Source organism: Rhynchophorus ferrugineus, unplaced genomic scaffold (genome assembly GCF_030347505.1).
Source record: "Rhynchophorus ferrugineus isolate W39M unplaced genomic scaffold, kcgeb_rfMv2 rfM2, whole genome shotgun sequence".
NCBI lineage: Eukaryota > Metazoa > Arthropoda > Insecta > Coleoptera > Curculionidae > Rhynchophorus > Rhynchophorus ferrugineus.
Genome location: NW_027472581.1, coordinates 38523522 through 38543926, shown reverse-complemented (window position 1 = coordinate 38543926; position 20405 = coordinate 38523522). Strand labels below are relative to the sequence as shown.

The 20405-nt window shown below is 26.5% G+C and overlaps 1 protein-coding gene across 4 annotated transcripts in view; it reads left to right on the top strand.

Moving 5' to 3' along the window:
• Window positions 1-20405, top strand: part of TpnC73F (Troponin C at 73F) — a 47867-nt gene that overhangs the window by 17171 nt on the left and 10291 nt on the right. The window contains exon 1 of one of the 4 annotated variants that reach the window (XM_076397507.1): window positions 4998-5152. The exons of 1 other annotated variant lie outside the window; for it this stretch is intronic. In XM_076397507.1, the coding sequence (XP_076253622.1) occupies window positions 5048-5152 (105 nt within the window). In that variant the 5' untranslated portion in view covers window positions 4998-5047. Of the gene's footprint in view, window positions 1-4997; window positions 5153-9872; window positions 10103-15945; window positions 16101-20405 lie in introns of those variants that run through there. 2 more of the 4 variants (XM_076397505.1, XM_076397509.1) reach the window with 2 other exon arrangements.

The following is a 20405-nucleotide window of genomic DNA, read 5'->3' as shown; positions in this document are numbered from 1 at the left end:
GGTATATCACCGTTTCTTCACCCGGAAGACCACGACGGGGTACGATATATGTTATAATTACCATTTATTTTCGTTTATGTAACAGTGCGAATTGTGATTTTGTGTTTAGTGTTATTGAAATACGGTTTATAACTGCGGACATACAGCCAAGTTCTTTTAGTGCAACTTTTTCATTTTTTTTTTTGGATTATACGAATAATATTTTCCTTGATAATGATATGAAATAAAATTTTCATAAATTAACAAAACTTAAGTTCAATTTAATCCTATATTATCAACATAAAAAATGACTAGTTTTACAAAACATCATCGTGTAGTAAATAATGAAGATTAATATAATTATATTTTTACATTTTACATGTATTACATTTTAATGGTTATATAATAGCTTCTTTATTACTTAACAGCGTGAGTTGTAAATTCATTTAGCAAGTGAATGCACTTAGAAAGTTATTTGTAATCAAACTAAAATAATTTCACTGTATTGTTTAAACGAGTTTCTGTTATATAAACATTATTATAAAAATAAAAAAAATAATATATATGAAACTTAAATTAATCCAATATTTATTAATTATTAATATATTACATAATATTTCAATAATATTTCTTTTAAAACAATAACTGACTCGATATAACATGGAATATATCTGTCATCCCAATAATAAATATTAGATATTAATAAATACACTAATAAATTACCGGAGTAGCTAGCTCCAAATCGATGTTAAGCTATAGGTATAGTATAACTAACACAAACCTGTAAAGGTGACTTAAAATAAATAATTAGCAACGATAGTCGAAATCAAACAATAGAATATTTGATATGTTTGAAAAAATGATTCTGAAATAAGTTTAAAGATATGTTTTAACAAAATGAAAAATTCCTCTTTTCTATTACATATAATTAATAACTTTATTTAAAAAATATCTACCTATTTTTCACTATGCTTACACCATATTAAGGCCCACTTTACATAACAACGCATTAATATCAAAAATCATATATCATCAGAATTGGCTTCGGTCAAATGAGAATAAATGACATATTTTATATTATAAGTAACTATTAGCGTGTCTTTTTTATTATGAGAAGTATAAAAGAAAACAACTTTTAAAAAATAGTTCGCAGTTCGATATTGTTCTAAACGATTCAACAAACTCGGTATGTCCAAGTAAACCAAGTGCCTACCTGGTGTTATACTACTCGCATTTTCAAGAAACAAGTTGATTTAGTGCAATTTTTAGATTTTGAAAAATAAAATTGAACGCAAAATGGGATATATAATATTTTATTATTATACAATAAAATATTTCAATATCTTTTACGCTACAGTAGCAAAGTTTTTATTATTTTTTTATTTTTTTTTTTGGTCGACCACAAACAAAAAATTAATTAAATAATAAAAAAACGCATAAATAAATAAAATTATAATATATCAAATGTCTCGATAAAATTTTGAATTTACAATATTTAAACGAATTTTGTTACTACTATTATTTGAAAATTTGATTTTAAAAAATATTTGTAAAAATTGTACCTATTAGAATTTATAATAAATAACTACTCAAAATTTTGTGTTGATTAGTAAACAATGTTTTTATTCAATAATTTCATATCCAGCTTCAAGGTAAATTCTTCATTTATCAAAAAAAAAAATACATAAATACAATTTAAAAAAACCTATATACATATGTCACTAAATATCTACAATACAATTAATTATACTTTATTTATATTAAACCCAAAAGAGATTAAACTCAGATTTAGCCGTATTGATATTTCAATTACCGCGAATTAACGTTTGAATGATGTGTTTGTTTTCTTACTTAATTTATTACTAATTAAGCTTATACTTAATGGCTAAGACATTTATTTATTGATTATGCTCACTGATTATTATTTTTTGGCTTTATTGATTGACATCTTCTGTTTTTATATATTTTCTAACTAATGCATTTGTAAATAAAATAAAATATGTAAAATGTTTATCAATTAGTCTCGTATTCGAGCGAAAATATAAATCTTATCTGTTCAACAATAGAAGACGCTACCAGTTATGTTATTTGTATTTAAAATGTTATATATCTCATGAATGACAACATAAAGTTCAAATAATAGCGAGTTTGTATCAGTATTATCAGGCAGGTGTGAACTTTTTTATACCTTCAATTTATAAAAATCTGCCTCGAAGATACGAAATTAAAACTTCGAACCCAACTCAAATCATGGGATATTGCTATAAATTAAATTTGATACTTATGTGTCAATCATTAAATACAAACTGCCGTTATAAAAGTAAAAATGCGGTAAAGCGATTTTATAATTAACAAAAACCCTCCGTGAATCTTTCAAGTCATCATTCCAACAGTCCAAAGTTAGTAGTTTGAGTTATTATTGATAGTTTGCTAATATCCGAATATAAAACCTCCTTGAGATTAGCCGTTAATTAAATATGGGCTATATTATATATAATGCGAATGGGCTTTTTGATATACATTAATTTATCTCAAGATTAAAAAATATTATTGTATAGAGAAATTGGATTTTATACCACCAGAGTTTTTAAAAAGAATTACATAATACCACTGAAAAAAATTCACCACAAATAAAGAAACTATAGTAAAAAAATAATTCTATAAAAAGTGATTAAACAATTAAGGGAACTGTAACATTATTAGGCTATTTAAGTTGTTTTCGAAAAAAGTCATCTATATTGGCCAGTGTTTTTGCATTGCTATTATGCTTGAATACTGATTTTTTTTATTAATAGGCAAGTTACTAATTTTAGTGGATAAATATCTCAAAAAATATATTTGGATGGAAGAATAACTCTAAAATCTCTGAGGACAGAAGAGCTACGACCAATAATCAACCTCACAATTTAATAAATAATCGGCGGCGAAGTCCTAATCTACTATTAGTGCCATATTAATTGAGAAGTAGACACTGTGAGTAAATATCGGTTATAAGTTGGTAATTATGATTCTACCAACAGAATCTAGAACTGTTAGAAATATTTTTAAATTAACTAAACTACTCTTCAATTAATGTATTCACATTAGTATTATGATTAGTGGGTCAATAATATACCCTACAAGTAACAAATATTTGTTGTGATAATTATTATATACATGATAAAAAAAATATCACTTGAGTAAGTTATCTTCAGTATAAAATATCTTATTCTAAAATCTATATATTTCCATTAATCAAACCACATGGTAATAAACGTTAATCTTCACAGTGCACTGCTATCGCTCCCATTTAGCTGATTGATAGATGCCTTGGGGTGCAGATACACTCTTTCGCACCCTTTAACACTAACACTTTGAATAATACTAGTTATAGATTTCAGATATAACCCAGTATCACTTTGTGAGAGATTTGGTACGGAGCATCGACTATAGCATGCAGCACTTTATTTTGGAACCATTGAATAACGGATATATTAAATTTGCAAAAGGTACACAATAGATGGATCACAAGTTTTCAATCACAACCGTATTTTATTGAAGTCTCTTTGATGTTATTATTGGTATTACAGTAGTGATTTTTGTGGTCGGTAGATCAGCAGTATATAAAATATACAACACTGGACTCAGTACACTGCCTTGTAAGACTCCTGACTAGTAAGATATACTGGTTTGAATGTGTTGATCAGCTTACTTTATAGCAGACTGTCTATTTCTAATATAAAATTTCAGTAGCTGAAAGTGCGGATGAGAGAGAAGCTTTTGTAGTTTAACTTACAAATAACTTAACTTAACTATAATTCCGTGCTTATTATGAAACCACTAATTGATATTCTGGAACAATATTTTTATTTTGAATTATTGTATGAAGCCTCTTGATGTACAATTCCTCAAAATTTCATCGAATCAATTATTTTATTGCCCAATAGAATTTCCACTTGATATTGAAAACATATATGAAATGTAACACGTACGTATTTTTGTGACGTTTAACTATAAATTGATGTAAAATACATAGACATCTACTATATAACAATATAATTTCTCTTCATAAAGTCAGCATATTCCCTCTTATATTGATTTTGTGTTTTAGATATATACACCTATAAAACAACTCGTAAAAAATATTATTTGGTCCAAATTAAAGAATATTTAAAAAGTATGGACGTCATCATTACTGAGCAACCTGTTGAGAAATGTCAAAATTGATCTAGTTGGAAGAATTTTCATGTGAAAATAAATAATTTAAACTGAAACATATTTTAACGTTAGACGAACGACATAAACGCAAATTGTTGTGTTCATTACCTTACTTTATAGTAAACTGTCTAACTGTAAGATAATATTTTAGTACCTGAAAGTGCGGATGAGAGAGGCTTTTGTAATCTAACTTACAGCCGCGTCTGTCGTACCTTATCAAAACTTCAGAAATATCTAAAAATGCATCTGAGCAATATTATTTAGGTTTATTATACTATGTATATAATTCCGTGCTTATTACTGACTATTTAATTAATATTCTGGAATAATAATTCTATTTTGAATTATTGTCTTAACTATCTTGATACATTTTTTTAATTATATGATTTTTTAGTATTTAAATAAATAATTAATTAAAATCACGTGCTCTATTACGTCTTATAGAAGTCTATTTAGGAAAAACTACGTGGCGTTTTCAATACGTAGAACACCCAGGAAAAAATCAATGATTAATCGCTTTGTAATTTTTGACCAACCACGTTCTGATAGCATATTCGCAAAATAAATCCTTTCAATAACACTGGACTAAACGTCCCAGTGTTTGATACGTAATTTATATTTAAAAAAATGTCCGCCGCTAGACTTTTATTGGTCGGAGTTATGGGAGATTTATGAAATAAAATGTATACGTCAAAAAAACTAGAATTATATATCAAACTTTTTGGCGTCAGACCACCGAAAAATATTGTATTTTATTTAATATTAAATACCGACCGGTGTCTCACTTATTTAATGGTTGGTATAAAAGCAAAAAACTGAAAAAAGACGTTCGCAGTTCCGACATCTCACTCACCACTCCGACCGATCCGGCATGTCGAAGGAATCCAAAAAGTTACTGAACGGGGTGCAACTGATCTCATTTTCGCGTAACACATTTGGTATTTCACCCTTTCTCAAACTCGAAGAAGATGAAACGGTAGGACCCGTTTTGATTGCCATGTTTGTTCTGTAATAATAGTGATGAATGTGAATTAGTGTTGGTGTGGCCATAAAAGGAACCTATGTAGCATTGAAGACGTATTTTTGGTGTATTAATCATGTATAGTCGAAACAAAAACATATATAGCATATTTACATATATAGCATTTATCTGTGCTGAACAAATGAATTAGTTCTCAACGCATCAACTTATTTAAAATGATTTACTCTGAAAAAATAATATTATTTCATTATTTTTCATTTGATTTCGTTGATTCGATATGGTAAATAATAAATAAACCAAATTAAACTTTGAATTAATACACTAAATACTCGAGAAAAAATAATACTAAACTAAATAAATAATAATAAAATAATGTATATTCTTTATGTCTTATTTTACTTTATAGTTAGTTTCAGAATTAAGAGATGAATATTTAAAGTTGTGATAAAATTGTTAAAAATTATGTATCAATAATCAAAAACTACTACAAATTAATATTGATGAATTCGGTATAAAAATACAATTTTTATATTCGGTACACTTTTAAATATAAATTAATATATGACTAATTTTCATTTGTACTTATATCTTAATACAAGCAAGACAACGGCGGGATAAATACGTCAGTATGTATTTTTTAAATTAAAATTGAATTACACTAACTTAAGTTAAAGTTAACACTAACACTTATACATCTTAGTTCGTGCGGTTTGGTTTGCCAAATCCGATTTCCTGAGGGTTGCCCAGGAGTGAGTGCAAAAGTTGCTTTCCTTTTGGTGCGATTCAATAAACTTCTGTCATGTTTTACAACGGAATATTTTATAACTTCGTAGATCTATTTGATTTAAGATCATTATATAATTCTTCGTTGGGTACGTAAAGCATTGGTAATTAACCGAGAAATTTTGTTTTAGCAGCGTTGGATTACTAGACGTTAAGACATCATTGCACTAAGGTACAACCCTATATTTGCAGTCTATAAGTCGAAATGGGCTTTATCGTTGATTGATAAATCAATATCTTTTATTTTAGGTCACTTGGGAGTATTTTCTAACTAACCAATATAGTCATGATATTATAAGACTGATCTGATCAACTTTTTGTCTAACATCATGTTCCTAACTTAACCTACTATTAAAATTGTTTCTGTCTTGTGCTTTCCAATTTCTATTCTATTTAGCAATCTTGCCGATTACCACTTGAAGTTTTTCTATAGCTTTAGGCAGAGATATACTTTTTCCATAAAGACCATATCGTCAGCAAATATTCCAGATACTGCCTCACTTATTGTTAGGATATCGGAAGTGTAGCGCAGATATAAGAGTGGTTCCAAGACACTACCCTACACTGAGTATATGTATATTTATTAACAATTAGCTGCATACCTTATTTCAATATATAGTTCAATTAATAAGTAAATATTATTATAAAACAAACTATTTAGCTGTCCCACTCATGTAGAGGGTAGAGTCATAAGCTCTTTAGTTTCGTTTGTATGACGCCGTGAGTTCTATTCATAGTAGAACATAAATGCTTGTCTCTGTTTATAGTCAAAACTCAAAAAATATAGTACGAAATAATCATTATAAGCACGCCAGTAACCAAATTAATGATGTTTTTATAGTTACTTCTTCACTAATTGATATTTCTTCAATCAATCTAAATAGAAGTAATGATATTAAACCCGATATTCGTGCTTTTTATGAACTAGTTATGTTTTAATTAAACTATCTAAAATTAATTAAAAATGTTTTAACAAGTTTATGTAAGTTTTTTAAATTTCCTGTCATACAAATTAAAATACGACGCAAATTAAATTATAATCAGTGAAATCTAAATTCATAATCGATATGTTACCAATTATATCCAATCAATTATTTTATTGTCTAAAAGAATTTCCACTTGACATTGAAAACATATATCAAAGTGACACACGTACGTATTTTTCTGACGCTTAACTATAATTTGGTGTAAAATACATCGACATCAACTGTATAACAATAGAATTTCTCCGCATAAAGTCAGCATATTTCCTCTTAAATGATTTTGCGTTTTAGATATAAGTACCTTAAAAATAACACGTAACAAACTCTATTGATTCAAACTAAAGAATATTTATAAGGTATGGACGTCAAGATTACTGAGCAACCTGTTGTGAAATGTCAAAATTTATCTAGTTGGAAGAATTTTCAAGTGAAAATAAATAATTTAAACTGAAACATATTTTAACGTTCCACTAACAACATACAAGCAAATTGTTAATGAGCATTACGTCCAACTTCTCTAAATATATATTATATTTACAGTTTGGACGTACAAATAAATTACTTGTTTGAAATTACTGCAAATTCAAAGAAATTAGTCTTACTATGTAGCAACACTATTTTATTTTAAGAAAAAATAATTACCACTTAAACAATTAAATAATTTAACTCTTACAATAATGTTATGGTCTTGAAGATTTATGATATAACAAGATATATTATTAAAAATATTTATTAAACGAAATATACTTTAAAGTTTATTGACACAGATATTTGCTTTGCTTTATTATTATTATATAGATATATATAATATACCTGTACCCATATACCTGTTTCCTAACACGTTTCCTAATACCGTAATAAAAAAACCAAGAGGTGAAATAACAAGCGTTTGGTTATTTAATTTTTCCAAATTTATTATGTCCGTTTCAGAATAATTTCTCTTGCATATATCTTATGTTTGCTAATTGTTGAAATAGTTGTTAAATTCGATTTGTAAAATAATATTTAAAGCATTTTTTGATTCAATTTTAATTTCCTTAACGAATGAACTCAAAATGATCAAAGCCCTTTTTTTAGTTGAGAGAATAGTTAATAAGGTATTTGCGAAATATGTTACTTAAATTTCTGATTACAAAACCAAAAAAAAAAAACAAGGCTATGAAAATAAAAAGTCAGATAGAATCATCAACCCATCATTCTAACATCTTAAAACTGGTAGCTTTACACAAACATTTTAGAGTACTGGTACTTTCGTTAGTAGTTTCCATTGTATCCACTCAATGAGTAAAAAGGAGTTATACAACAAAAATAATATTTTACTAATAAATTAATATTTTATTATCTGAAAAATAATGTTTTACCATTTTCTATTTATTAAATTTACTTCAATAATTAATTATAATTTACTAATACATATAATTATAATAGCTAATACATTCACACAACTTTCTTTGAGTATATAATGTTTTTAAAACATTAATCATTAACTTTTAAATATATAAGCCTTAAAATTGAATATTTGTTGCCACTTTACGTTCTAAATTACCAATAAGTAATAAGCAACGACAGATTTTATAGATCATTTTTATTTATAGGGAAATTTAATTATGGATATTCGGGTCAGATGTTATTAAAAATGAATTTAAAACATATTTAGACAATAGTTATGTATCTATTGTTATCTATTTAAAAAAAAGAGTTCTAGATTAAGAGAACAAAAGGACTGTTTTATTTCCTTTGGATACTTGATCTAATATTTAATGTTCAAGGTTATAATGTCATTAAAATATTATGAAGTATATTATAAACACATTAATTTGATATTTAAGTTTTTTTAAATCAAAGTTCAAGCTCTAACAATATAAATATTATTCTCAATGTAAATATGGTTATCTGCATGCGCATATGCTAAAGTATAATAATTTTACTGATATATTTGATATTAACAAAATACTTAACTCTCAAGCATTTTAACAATGCATGTTACTACGTCGAACTTTTTTTAAATATGTCGATAATATTGTTATTTTTTTTTTCTACAAGCCGCGTCATCTTAGTAAAATGCAGGCTTCAAGTGAATAGAGTTAACAATGATCGAAACAGAAGTCGAAAAAAGTCAAAGTACCAAATCCAAGTATCTTCTGGGACAAGCAACGTTAAATTAAGTGTTATTTTGCAGCAAAATGTTTGAGTATTTTGAGATGAGATATTTGTCTGACTGGCTAATAAAGAAGTTTTTCTGATCATATATAATATTAGACTTTTTGTAAATCATATAAAATGCAGTATCGAATGTCTTGTTTGTCAGTTAGAATATTAAACTATACTAATCTGAGATATTATCTAACTTAAGATCAGTTTGCATTTGATTCTAAAAAACACAAAAGCCCCCAAATATATTTCTATTTCAAATATAATTTAAACGAAGAAGAACTACAAAAATTAAGGCCTAGACTAGTTAGCATACGAATTATTTTTAGTATATAGCAATACACGAAAAAATAATATTGTTTAAAATTAAAATCTCGTAACATAAAAATGTCGAGATGTTTTATAAATGTCACACTATTAGTTCGAACGTTGATGATAACACTGTTCTTAAATAAGTGCTGATTGAATCACTATATAATCTTGCCAAAGCGTGGAAATGTCACCATTAATAAGTAGCATTGACTCACATGGTTTCGGACCCTCCGAAACCATGCGAGCTGGACCTGGGCAGAAACTCCGAACGAAAATAATATTTTTTCGAGTCTTTCAATAATGCTGTACGAGCGTCTGCGTTTTTTTGATAGGTGATTTATATTAAAAATGTCCCCGGCGAGGACTTTTATTGGTCCAGGTTATAGGAGATTTATGAAATGACGTGTGAACGTCAAAAAACAAGCATCGTATATCAGGTGGACTGGCGTCGCCGGGCCGTGGAAAAAAATGTGATGTTTTATTTAATATTAAACGCAGATTAGCCGTGTCTTTTTTTGTAATGGTCGGTATAAAAGCATAAAAATAAAATAATACGCTCGCAGTCCGATATATCACATATATCACACGTTCCGACTGAATCGGTATGTCGAAGACGACAACCCTAAAGTACCTAAACGAGGTGCAGCTCATTTCCTTTTCGCGGAACACATTTGGTATCTCGCCCTTTATCAAACTTGACGAAGAACCGGAAAGGGTACAGTATAAGAAACTAAATACCAATATATTGTTTAAACTGACAGTGTAGAGTGTGAACAGTGTTGTTAGTGCCCTTATAAACATCTCAAAAAAGGATTTATCATTAAATAACACTTAAATATTAAACCAACCATCTATTAGCATCTGTAGCAAATAGAAACTGCTTTCTTCATCACTAAAAATCGAAAAATCTTAACTATTCAGCATTACAACGATTATATTTTATTCAACCTACCCAACTTCTAAAGTCAATATTAAGATAGGTAGGTTCGTAAAGTTTCTTTTACATTAGCAGATTATTCATGAGTAAAACACGCCATACTAAAATTTACCTGAAATAAATCCAACCTAAGAAATATTACATTTAATAAACATGCGATCGTTCATTTTATGAAAAATATTATTAATAAATTTTGATAAAGTTACAACCAAAAAGACTTATTCAAGTTCATAGTTAAAATTCAATAAATTGTGGTAGTTCAGTTCAATAGTGGCAATGGTCTAAACATCGATTTAAAACCCTTACTCAATTTTATAATTTGTGTAAAAAATGGTGTTTAAAAAATAATCTGCGACCCTTAACAATTGCTTAACATAAATATTAAATTAGTGCATTTATTGGCAATATAGAACTACAAATATAAGAACCTATTATCAAGATTTGTGTCAAAGTATGTCAACAAAAAGTTTTAAAAACATACAGCATTGTATCCCAAATGATTACTGTTTGGTTTTAAATTGCTTAATATCTTCAAATCAAAGTTTTTGAAACGATTTTTTAAGTTTAGAAACCCGACGGAACAAAACTAGGCAAATAACGCAGAATGATACCAATTGATTTTTTAAAATTAAAAGTTGGGAAGAATGAAAAGTCTATCTTCTTGAGTAAAAGATTTTCAGACAAAGAAGACATAACAAGCAAATAATATTAATTTTCCAGAGATCGGTCCCATGAAAATTAATTATTAAGGAATATTACAACGATTTTTATATTTTATAATTTTTTATGGCATTAAATATTTCGGTCACTAAACAATTTGTTAATGTTTCAATATAAGATATTTCTGCCTTTATACTATCAATTAGCTAACAAAGTTACAATGATTAATGTAAGTTATACAAAAATATTTTTAAAAATTAATTAAACTAATTAACTTAAAAAATAATAATGCTCATATATTTTTATGTAAATATATTTTCTAGAATTAGATACTTTCATGAATTAGATTCTGACAATTCTTCATTTGCATGAAATAATTCTGAATGACTTCTAACAATATAATTTACTATACTGAAGATTATATTCCGTTTCGTTTTTGGTGAAAGTTATAAAATAATATAAAATTTATAAACTATTCTATGGCGAAAAAATACTGTGAATAAATGGCGAACAATATTTTATATATTTTTAAATTATGATATTAAATATATAATAATTTAATTAAATTACACACATTACAAAAGGACCTATTTAAGTTCATAGTCAAATTTCGAGAAACCGTAATAATTTGGTTTAATAATGATATTGGTCTAAAGATCGATTTAACACCCTTTCTCTATTTTATATTTTATGTAAATAATAGCATTTACGAAAAATCTGCGACCCTCAACAATTGCTTAATAAAAATATTAAATTATTGCATATATGGGTAATATAGAACTATTGCTATAAGAAAATATTAGCCAAATTTATGTTAAAGGTGTCCAAAGTCTGTAAAGAAAAAGTTTAAAAATCATTCAGCATTGTATCTCAAATATTTACTAATGCATAGCTCATAAACATACACATTTTTAAAATTTAAATTTTGATGGAAAATATTCAATTTTAAATTGTTTGGTTTTAAATTGCTTAATATCCTTAAAACAAAATCTTCGAAACGATCCGACGGGAACCCGATGAAACAAAAATAAACGAATATAACGAATGCGGAATAACATGAGTTGATTTTTTTATTAAAAAATTGCAAAGAATCAAAATTCCATCTTCTTGAGTAACAGATATTGATTTTCCAGAGATCGATCCCATGAAAATTAATTATTTATGAATATTACTACGATTTTTATATTTTATCATTTTTTATGGCATTAAATATTTCGATCACTAAACAATTTGTTAATGTTTCAATATAAAATATTTCTGCCTTTATACTATCAATTTGCTAACAAAGTTACAATGATTAATGTAAGTTATACAAAAATATTTTTAAACGTTAATTAAACTAACTAATTTAAAAAATAATAATGCTCATACATTTTTATATAAATATATTTTTTAGAATTAGATACTTTCATGAATTAGATTCTGACAATTCCTCATTTGCATGAAGCAATTATGAATGACTTCTAATAATATAATTTATTATATTGACGATTATATACCGTTTAGTTTTTGGTGAAAGTTATAAAATAGTATAACATTTATAAACTATTCTATGGCTAAAAAAATACTGTGAATAAATGGCGAACAATGTTTTATTTATTTTTAAATTATGATATGAAATATATAATATTTTGATTAAATAATTTATAATTTTTAATGCATGAAATTTCTATTGTTTTTGCTTACAATTTAATGTTTCTGTTATATTCGATACGATTTAATTATTGAAATAAATATAAATGCTTTAACATAAAAAATCGACTATTCTACAAATTTTTAATATTCTGTTGCTTCAAAATTATTTGTTAAAGAATATTTCCTTATATACATTGACGAGTAAGTGCGTCCATTACATTCACAATTAGATTTATATCCTATCGAAACTTGCCCCGCCCAATTCTCATACAATCAAATTAGATAAAATAAAAATAATTTTATTGGATGACATACCACTTTCAATTCTATTTATTGCATTATTACGTTTAAGTTATTAATGATATCAAGGGAGGGGGTGATAAAAAGGATTTTTTAGAAATTGTTATTGCTTATAATCAGAAAACATATTTTATCTTTATTGAAGTATCGTTCATGGCTATCGAGATCTTGCACTGATAAAGTGAATTATATATTTTTCTCTAGAAGATTGACAATATAAATAGATATAGTGCTAAAAACCAGTAATAATTAGAAGAAGTAATTTCTTACGATTATAAGAGTTTTAAAGCAAATTAATTTCCGATTCTAGATCGTTAAGCTTCTTCAGGCTATTAAGGCATCCATATTAGAATAACCATTTCTAATTCTGTTAAAGAAGTGTTTGATGAAATTGCTAAAATTAATTTATTACTAACAAGCGATGACTTTCAACGCAGTTTTTAATTATAGCTTAGAGTAAGCCATCTGTTGATTTAATTGAATTTGAAGCATGTGTTATTCCAATCTTAACAACACTAACACCCTTGATATTGATAAATTAGTGTCAGTAGTGTCAGAGCTCTTCTATAAGAAAATTATAATTTTACTTATGTTGAAATATTTTTATCGCAAAATCATTGTTTGTTAGTAAATAATTGTTTAATAAAACACAGAATAATATTGGATTAATGATTATAGAAACTTACATGTTTTGGTAGACCTGCTATTGTATCTTAGAATTATTTTTATTATTCAAACTACAAATAGACTAACTTTAAAATTGAATGCACTTTTTTACGCTTCGTTATTAATTAATTTATATTTGGATCAACTTTGGCCTCAGCTGAAAGACAGAAAGCACTAAACCAGTTAGGAAACAAGATCCGTTTTACACAAGTTCAGTAATCGTATTGGCCAGTGCAGAGCGACCATTTGACTATGTCAGACTATGTTAAACACCAATATCACTTACATAACGAATCAACAATTAACCCATAACCTAAAACATCATCATCTTCATCATCAACCGATAGTGGGTACTAGAGAGGAGTATCTACTTCCCAACCAATATGTTGGTGCCACAAGACTTCGAACATGCTCCCTCCCCTTTTCTATTATTCTGAATGTTAAACAACTATGGCCACATTGTCGTATCTTAACAGGTCAATTGAAAAGTCCCCGGCCTACCATAGTAAAACATTTTTTTTGCTAAAATTAGTTTTTTTTTATTCAACATAATTCCCTTCAAGGGTGATACACTGATTACAGCAACCCTCCAACTTTTCGATGTCATTTTTGTAGTATGATTTGTCCTTTACTTCAAAATAGACCTCAGTTTCGGCGATCGACGAAAATCCTTCTCCCAGCAAGCATTCTTTTGAGATCTGAGAACAGTAAATAGTTGCTGGGGGTCAGATCTGAAGCATACTGTGGACGAGGAAGCAATAATTCGAAGCCCCATTCACGGATTTTTGCCATCGTTTTCACTGACTTGTGACATGGTAGATTCATTGTCTAAAAGTTCTTTGAGTCAAACTCATGATTGAGATTGATGATCATGATTGATCAGTAGAATTTAGTAATTAAAACTGTAAAATTTTGTTATGTCGCCTAATTTGTGAATACTATAATATGAATAATAAGTAATTTGTGAATATTAGAATTAATGTATGTTACTTTATTCCACCTTTCTGATATTATTTCTTTAGCTTCAAAACAATATAAGGCTTTATATGTTTCATATATCTTGGTTTCTTTTGACAAATTTATTCCTCCTGACTTCCTTGAAAAAAATATTAAGAATTTCACACATCTTCAGACATATGCAACGTTTGACTTGATACGACTCAACGAGATATTTTATTTACGTATGTATCGTTTCAAGGAAGCTTTTCTTTGAGTCAAACTCATGATTGAGATGAACGCTTGATTTTCGTTCAATAAGTTTTATAACTCATTGTGTTCGAACTTTGTTAGTCTCCCAGGGAATTATTTGTCATTGACGTCAAAAATATCACTTTTAAATCGTCAATACTAAAACAGACAAATGGGATATGACAGAGCAGCACCACCATACATTTCTAATGAATGTCAAAAATGCACTTTTGAATGTATCATGACTCGAATCTGCGTACACTAAATAACTCAATAGTGCTAAATGATAAAGTGTTATTTTATCTGGAAAAATGACAAGATCATTGGATAGAACAGTTAGGTTAGGTTATTTAACATCTGTTTACATTCATTCTTCGTATTTTGACTAATAAATATAGGATGATCAAAATATATGCAGGCACATAATAACAATAACGCTTTCCATAACTTCTTGTCTCTGCTTCCATTCGAAATTAATTATATTCAAAGTATATTATCCAAATAGAATGAATGAATATTTATTATATTCATTCATTATATTCATTTAAATCAAGTAATTCCTAACAAACTGATAACAAAATACTAGAATAATCAGAAGAACTTAAAATATGAGATATATTTTATACTTTTATTATCATGAAAGTTAATTTAATAACGAAAAAAGTTTAAAACAGATATACAACAGCAAAACATATATATTTACGTTTAATTAAATTGATAAAATTGCATCTCCATGTTTATTTCATTTAAAATCCTTCAAATCCGGTTTAAAAAACGATCCGTTAAGTTATATTTAGTGGTACGTTAATCTTTATATTTGCAGATAAAGCAAGGAAAACAAAACATAACTCAAACATTGTTTTTACATAGAATGAAAAGGAAATACAGTTTAATATATATTTTCTCCTTCTGCTTATTACAAATTATCTTCTAAAATAACATTAATTTATTATTAAAGTGCACTTGTATATCGGCCAAAATAATATCGTATTTAATCAATTTTTCGACGCAATGTCATTCATAATTATGTCAGAAAGTTAATTGAAATTTTTGCAATCTTATTTCAAACTGTCCCTTGAGTATAATTGAATAGAATTTACACTTGATATTATTTTAAATAGGATAGTTAGATGTGTTAGTGATGTTAGTTTATTGGTACACGGTATCTCGTCAAGAGAGTTGACAATAAGTTAACTTTACTACAAATATTGATAATCGGTAATATCATAGTTCAATGGGCTCTGCAAATGATTTAAAATTCAAGCAGTTAATATGTGTGGCTCCAAACAAATGGTTTATTTCTCCTTTTGATAAATATGGTCCTCAAGTATGTATAATATAATATATTATTTTAAAACACATTCATCAATAATCTACTGATACAATTTCATATAGTCATCAGTAGAATTTAGTAATTAAAACTGTAAAATTTTGTTATGTTGCCTAATTTGTGAATACTATAATATGAATAATAAGTAATTTGTGAATATTAGAATTAATGTATGTTACTTTATTCCACCTTTCTGATATTATTTCTTTAGCTTCAAAACAATATAAGGCTTTATATGTTTTATATATCTTGGTTTCTTTTGAAAAATGTATTCAAATATGGGATGCAGTCTATCAAACTGAATATATTTTTAAAATCATAAGCATCAACATATTTCTAAATCCTAAATAATATAATCGCTGTGAAATGCCTGACTTTCTCGAAAAAATATTAAGAATTTCACACATCTTCAGACATATGCAACGTTTCAAGGAAGCTTTTCGAACAATACTACCGCTGTATTTCTCTCATTTTGATCCATGTGTTTTTTAGATTCTTCTAAACTTAAAAAATAACTGAAAGACTTAAAGGCATGAATGAATTGTATCCAAATATAATAATATTTTACATATTTTTATAGAAATCGTAAATGTATCTATCAAATATACAGAAACATTGACTTTACTCAATTAAAATACCATTTCTAAGACTTACTAGAGCAGTCGCAATTTCAACTTTTGGTCATTTATTTTATAATATTATACTAACAGATATTTCACTATTTAAAAATGGACATATCAGGATATATCAGGTAATGTCAGATAAAAGGTTGAAATAATAAAATGATGAATTATATAAAATAAAACATAATAAATTAACAAAATAAATTTAGTTTTCCTACAAAATAGAATTCTATTTTACCTACACTATATCATCATCAAAATAATATTTATTTTTCTATTATATTTTAATAAATATCATATTAGATTTTGGATTAAATTCGTGGTACTCTTTTAATTAATTCTAATAGGTTATTTAAAACGAAATATACAAAATGTATTATAAATATTGTCCAGCACTAGCAACAAGTTGGCTGCTTGCATACACCATTTTATTTATATTTTTCAAAAACTCCGATGCAAAAGTAAAATATAAATCGTCATTTTTAATTTATTTTCTCTTAAACCAACTGAAATGTACAGTAATGGATTTTAGAATTAACAATTACTTTACGAGAAACAAACTATTGAAAATGTATTCCTTACACGGTTTTATATATTTTATATATCTTGGATCTTTTTATTCAAATACGCACAAGCATCAACATATTTCTAAATCCTCAATAATATAATCGCTGTGAAATGCCTTCGTTAGATATAATTAAATGACTTTCTCGAAAAAAATAAGAATTTCACACATCTTCAGACCTATGCAGCGTTTGACTTGAGCCAAATATTTCCACATCTTCTTTCAAATAAAATATGATGCAACGAAATTAAAAAAGATGACGCTGATATATATATATATATATATATATATATATATACGATCCAAACTCCATTCATTCTTTACAATAAAACATTTCGTATATACATGCTATTAGGATAAAAAATAGTTAGAGGCGCAATTTATGGTGATTTTTATTACGAATTATTTCTAGTAGGTCAAACTCTCAACGAGACATTTTATTAATGTTTGTATCGTTTCAAGGAAGCTTATCGAACAATACTACCGCTGTATTTCTCTGATTTTGATCCATGTGTTTTTTAGATTCTTCTAAACTTAAAAATAACTCAAATACTTATAGTCATAAATATATTGTATCCAAATATAATAATATTTTACATATTTTTATAGAAATCGTAAATATATCTATCAAATATACAGAAACATTGACTTTCCTCAATTAAAATACTATTTCTAAAACTTACTAGAGCAGTCGCATTTTCAACTTTTGGTCATTTATTTTATAATAGTATGCTAACAGATATTTCACTATTTAAAAAAATGGACAAAATATATCAGGTAATGTCAGATAAAAGGTTGAAATAATAAAATGATGAATTAAATAAAAACGAATATGACAAAATAAAACATAACTTATTACTTCTAAAGGATTCTAAAAATAAAGTATTCTATTTTTATGAAATATGTCCCTATTTCTTCTGCCTAAATCAATACTACTATAAATTAAAAAGTTCTAAACATTAACAGTTTAATAGTATATATAGAGAAAATATAATTAATCAAATATATCAATTTAAATTTAGCTTTCCTAAAAAATAGAATACTATTTTACTTATACTATACCATCATCCAAATAATAATTATTCTTCTATTATATTTTAATAAATATCATATCAGATTTTGGAATGAATTCGTGGCATTCTTTTAATTAATTCTAATAGGTTGTCTAAAACGAAATTTAAAAAATGTATCATAAATATTGTCCAACACTAGCAACAAGTTGGCTGCTTACATAGACCATTTTATTTATATTTTTCAAAAACTCCGATGCAAAAGTAAAATATATATCGTCATTTTTAATTTATTTTCTCTTAAACCAACTGAAATATACAGTAATGGATTTTAGAATTAACGATTGCTTTACGAGAAACAAACTATTGAAAATATATTGCTTACACGGCTTTGTATTTTTTATATATCTTGATTCTTTTTGAAGACCTTTATCCAAATATGGGGTGCGGCCTATCAAACATGAATATATTTTTCAAATCATAAGCATCAACATATTTCTAAATCCTCAATAATATAATCGCTGTGAAATGCCTTCGTTAAATATAATTAAATGACCTTCTCGGAAAAAATATTAAGAATTTCACGCATCTTCAGACATATGCAACGTTTGACTTGAGCCAAATATTTCAACATTTTCTTTGAAATAAAATATAATGCAACGAAATTTTTAAAAAATGATGGTGAATATATATACAATCTAAACTCCATTCATCCTTTACAATGATTAGGATAAAAATCATGGTGATTTTTATTATGAATTATTTCCAGTGGGTGAAACTGCCACCGAAACATTTCATTTATTTAGAGTTATGGGATTTATTCTTGTTTTTTCTTCGCGTTGATTGCCTTCTTAAACATCATTGATTTTTAACCATTTTTCATCAACAGTTATTTCGCATTATATTTATATTTACGCTATTATTTCGCATTTTAACAACATTACCACAGTATATATCTGATTTTGCTCCGCCATTATTCTATACCCCTCTAAATTTAAAAAAAATTACTAATATACTTAAGTTGGTCACTCGCCAGTCGATAGGCTTAATACCGAGGACCGTGGTTCAGAGCCCACGTTAAACTGTAAGTCCAGTGCAGATAAATCCCTAGTTGGTAAAAGGATACTTCAAAATATATACAAAAAAGAAGAAACATTGTCCTTACTCAATTGAAATACCATTTCTAATTTATGAGCGCAGTCTTATCTAACTTTTGCTCAGTAAAAATGGACTAAGATATATCAGGTAATGTCAGATGAAAGGTTAACATAATAAAATGATGAATTAAATGAAACCGAATAACATAAAATAAAACATAACTTAGTACTTCTAAGGGATTCTAAAAATAAAGTATTCTAGTTTTATAAGATATGTTCCTATTTCTTCTTTCTAAATCAATACTACTATAAGCTAAAAAGTTCTTAACATTAACAGCTTTATAATGTATATAGAGATATATAATTAATCAAATATGTCAATTCAGTTAGTTCCTCTACTCTTAAGGTAGAATACAATTTTACTACGGAAAGAATATATATTTTTCAGTATATTATGCATATAATAATTATTTTTCCTATATTATATATATATCATTCCTAATATATATTACTTCTTAAGAAGTAAAGTTCTGTTTGCATAGTCCATTCTATTTCTATTTTTCATAACTCCGATATAATAATCTGTCGCCAATATCCCAAAGATAAAATATAAATCTTTTTTTTTACCTTATTTACTTTTAAATACTAAACTAATAATAATAATAACATATAACTTAATATATATAACTTAATAATACTAAACCAACTAAAATGTATAATATTGTATTATATCCAAAAAAACAAAAAATGTTATATTCCTTACGTCATCTTTTGCAAGACGTTAAGAAATATAGTATCAAAATTTCACAAAAATATTGCAAATCAAAATTTACGTTTAATTTATTTAATCAATATTTGTTGATTCAGCATAACATCATAATTATTTGTTATATTCAGTATGAAAACTATTTTATTGATCTGTTATGTATCGGACTTACTCAGCCTGTTTATTGGCGTGACTGAGATCATTATTAACGCTTATCTAGATTTTTCATAATTTATAGCGA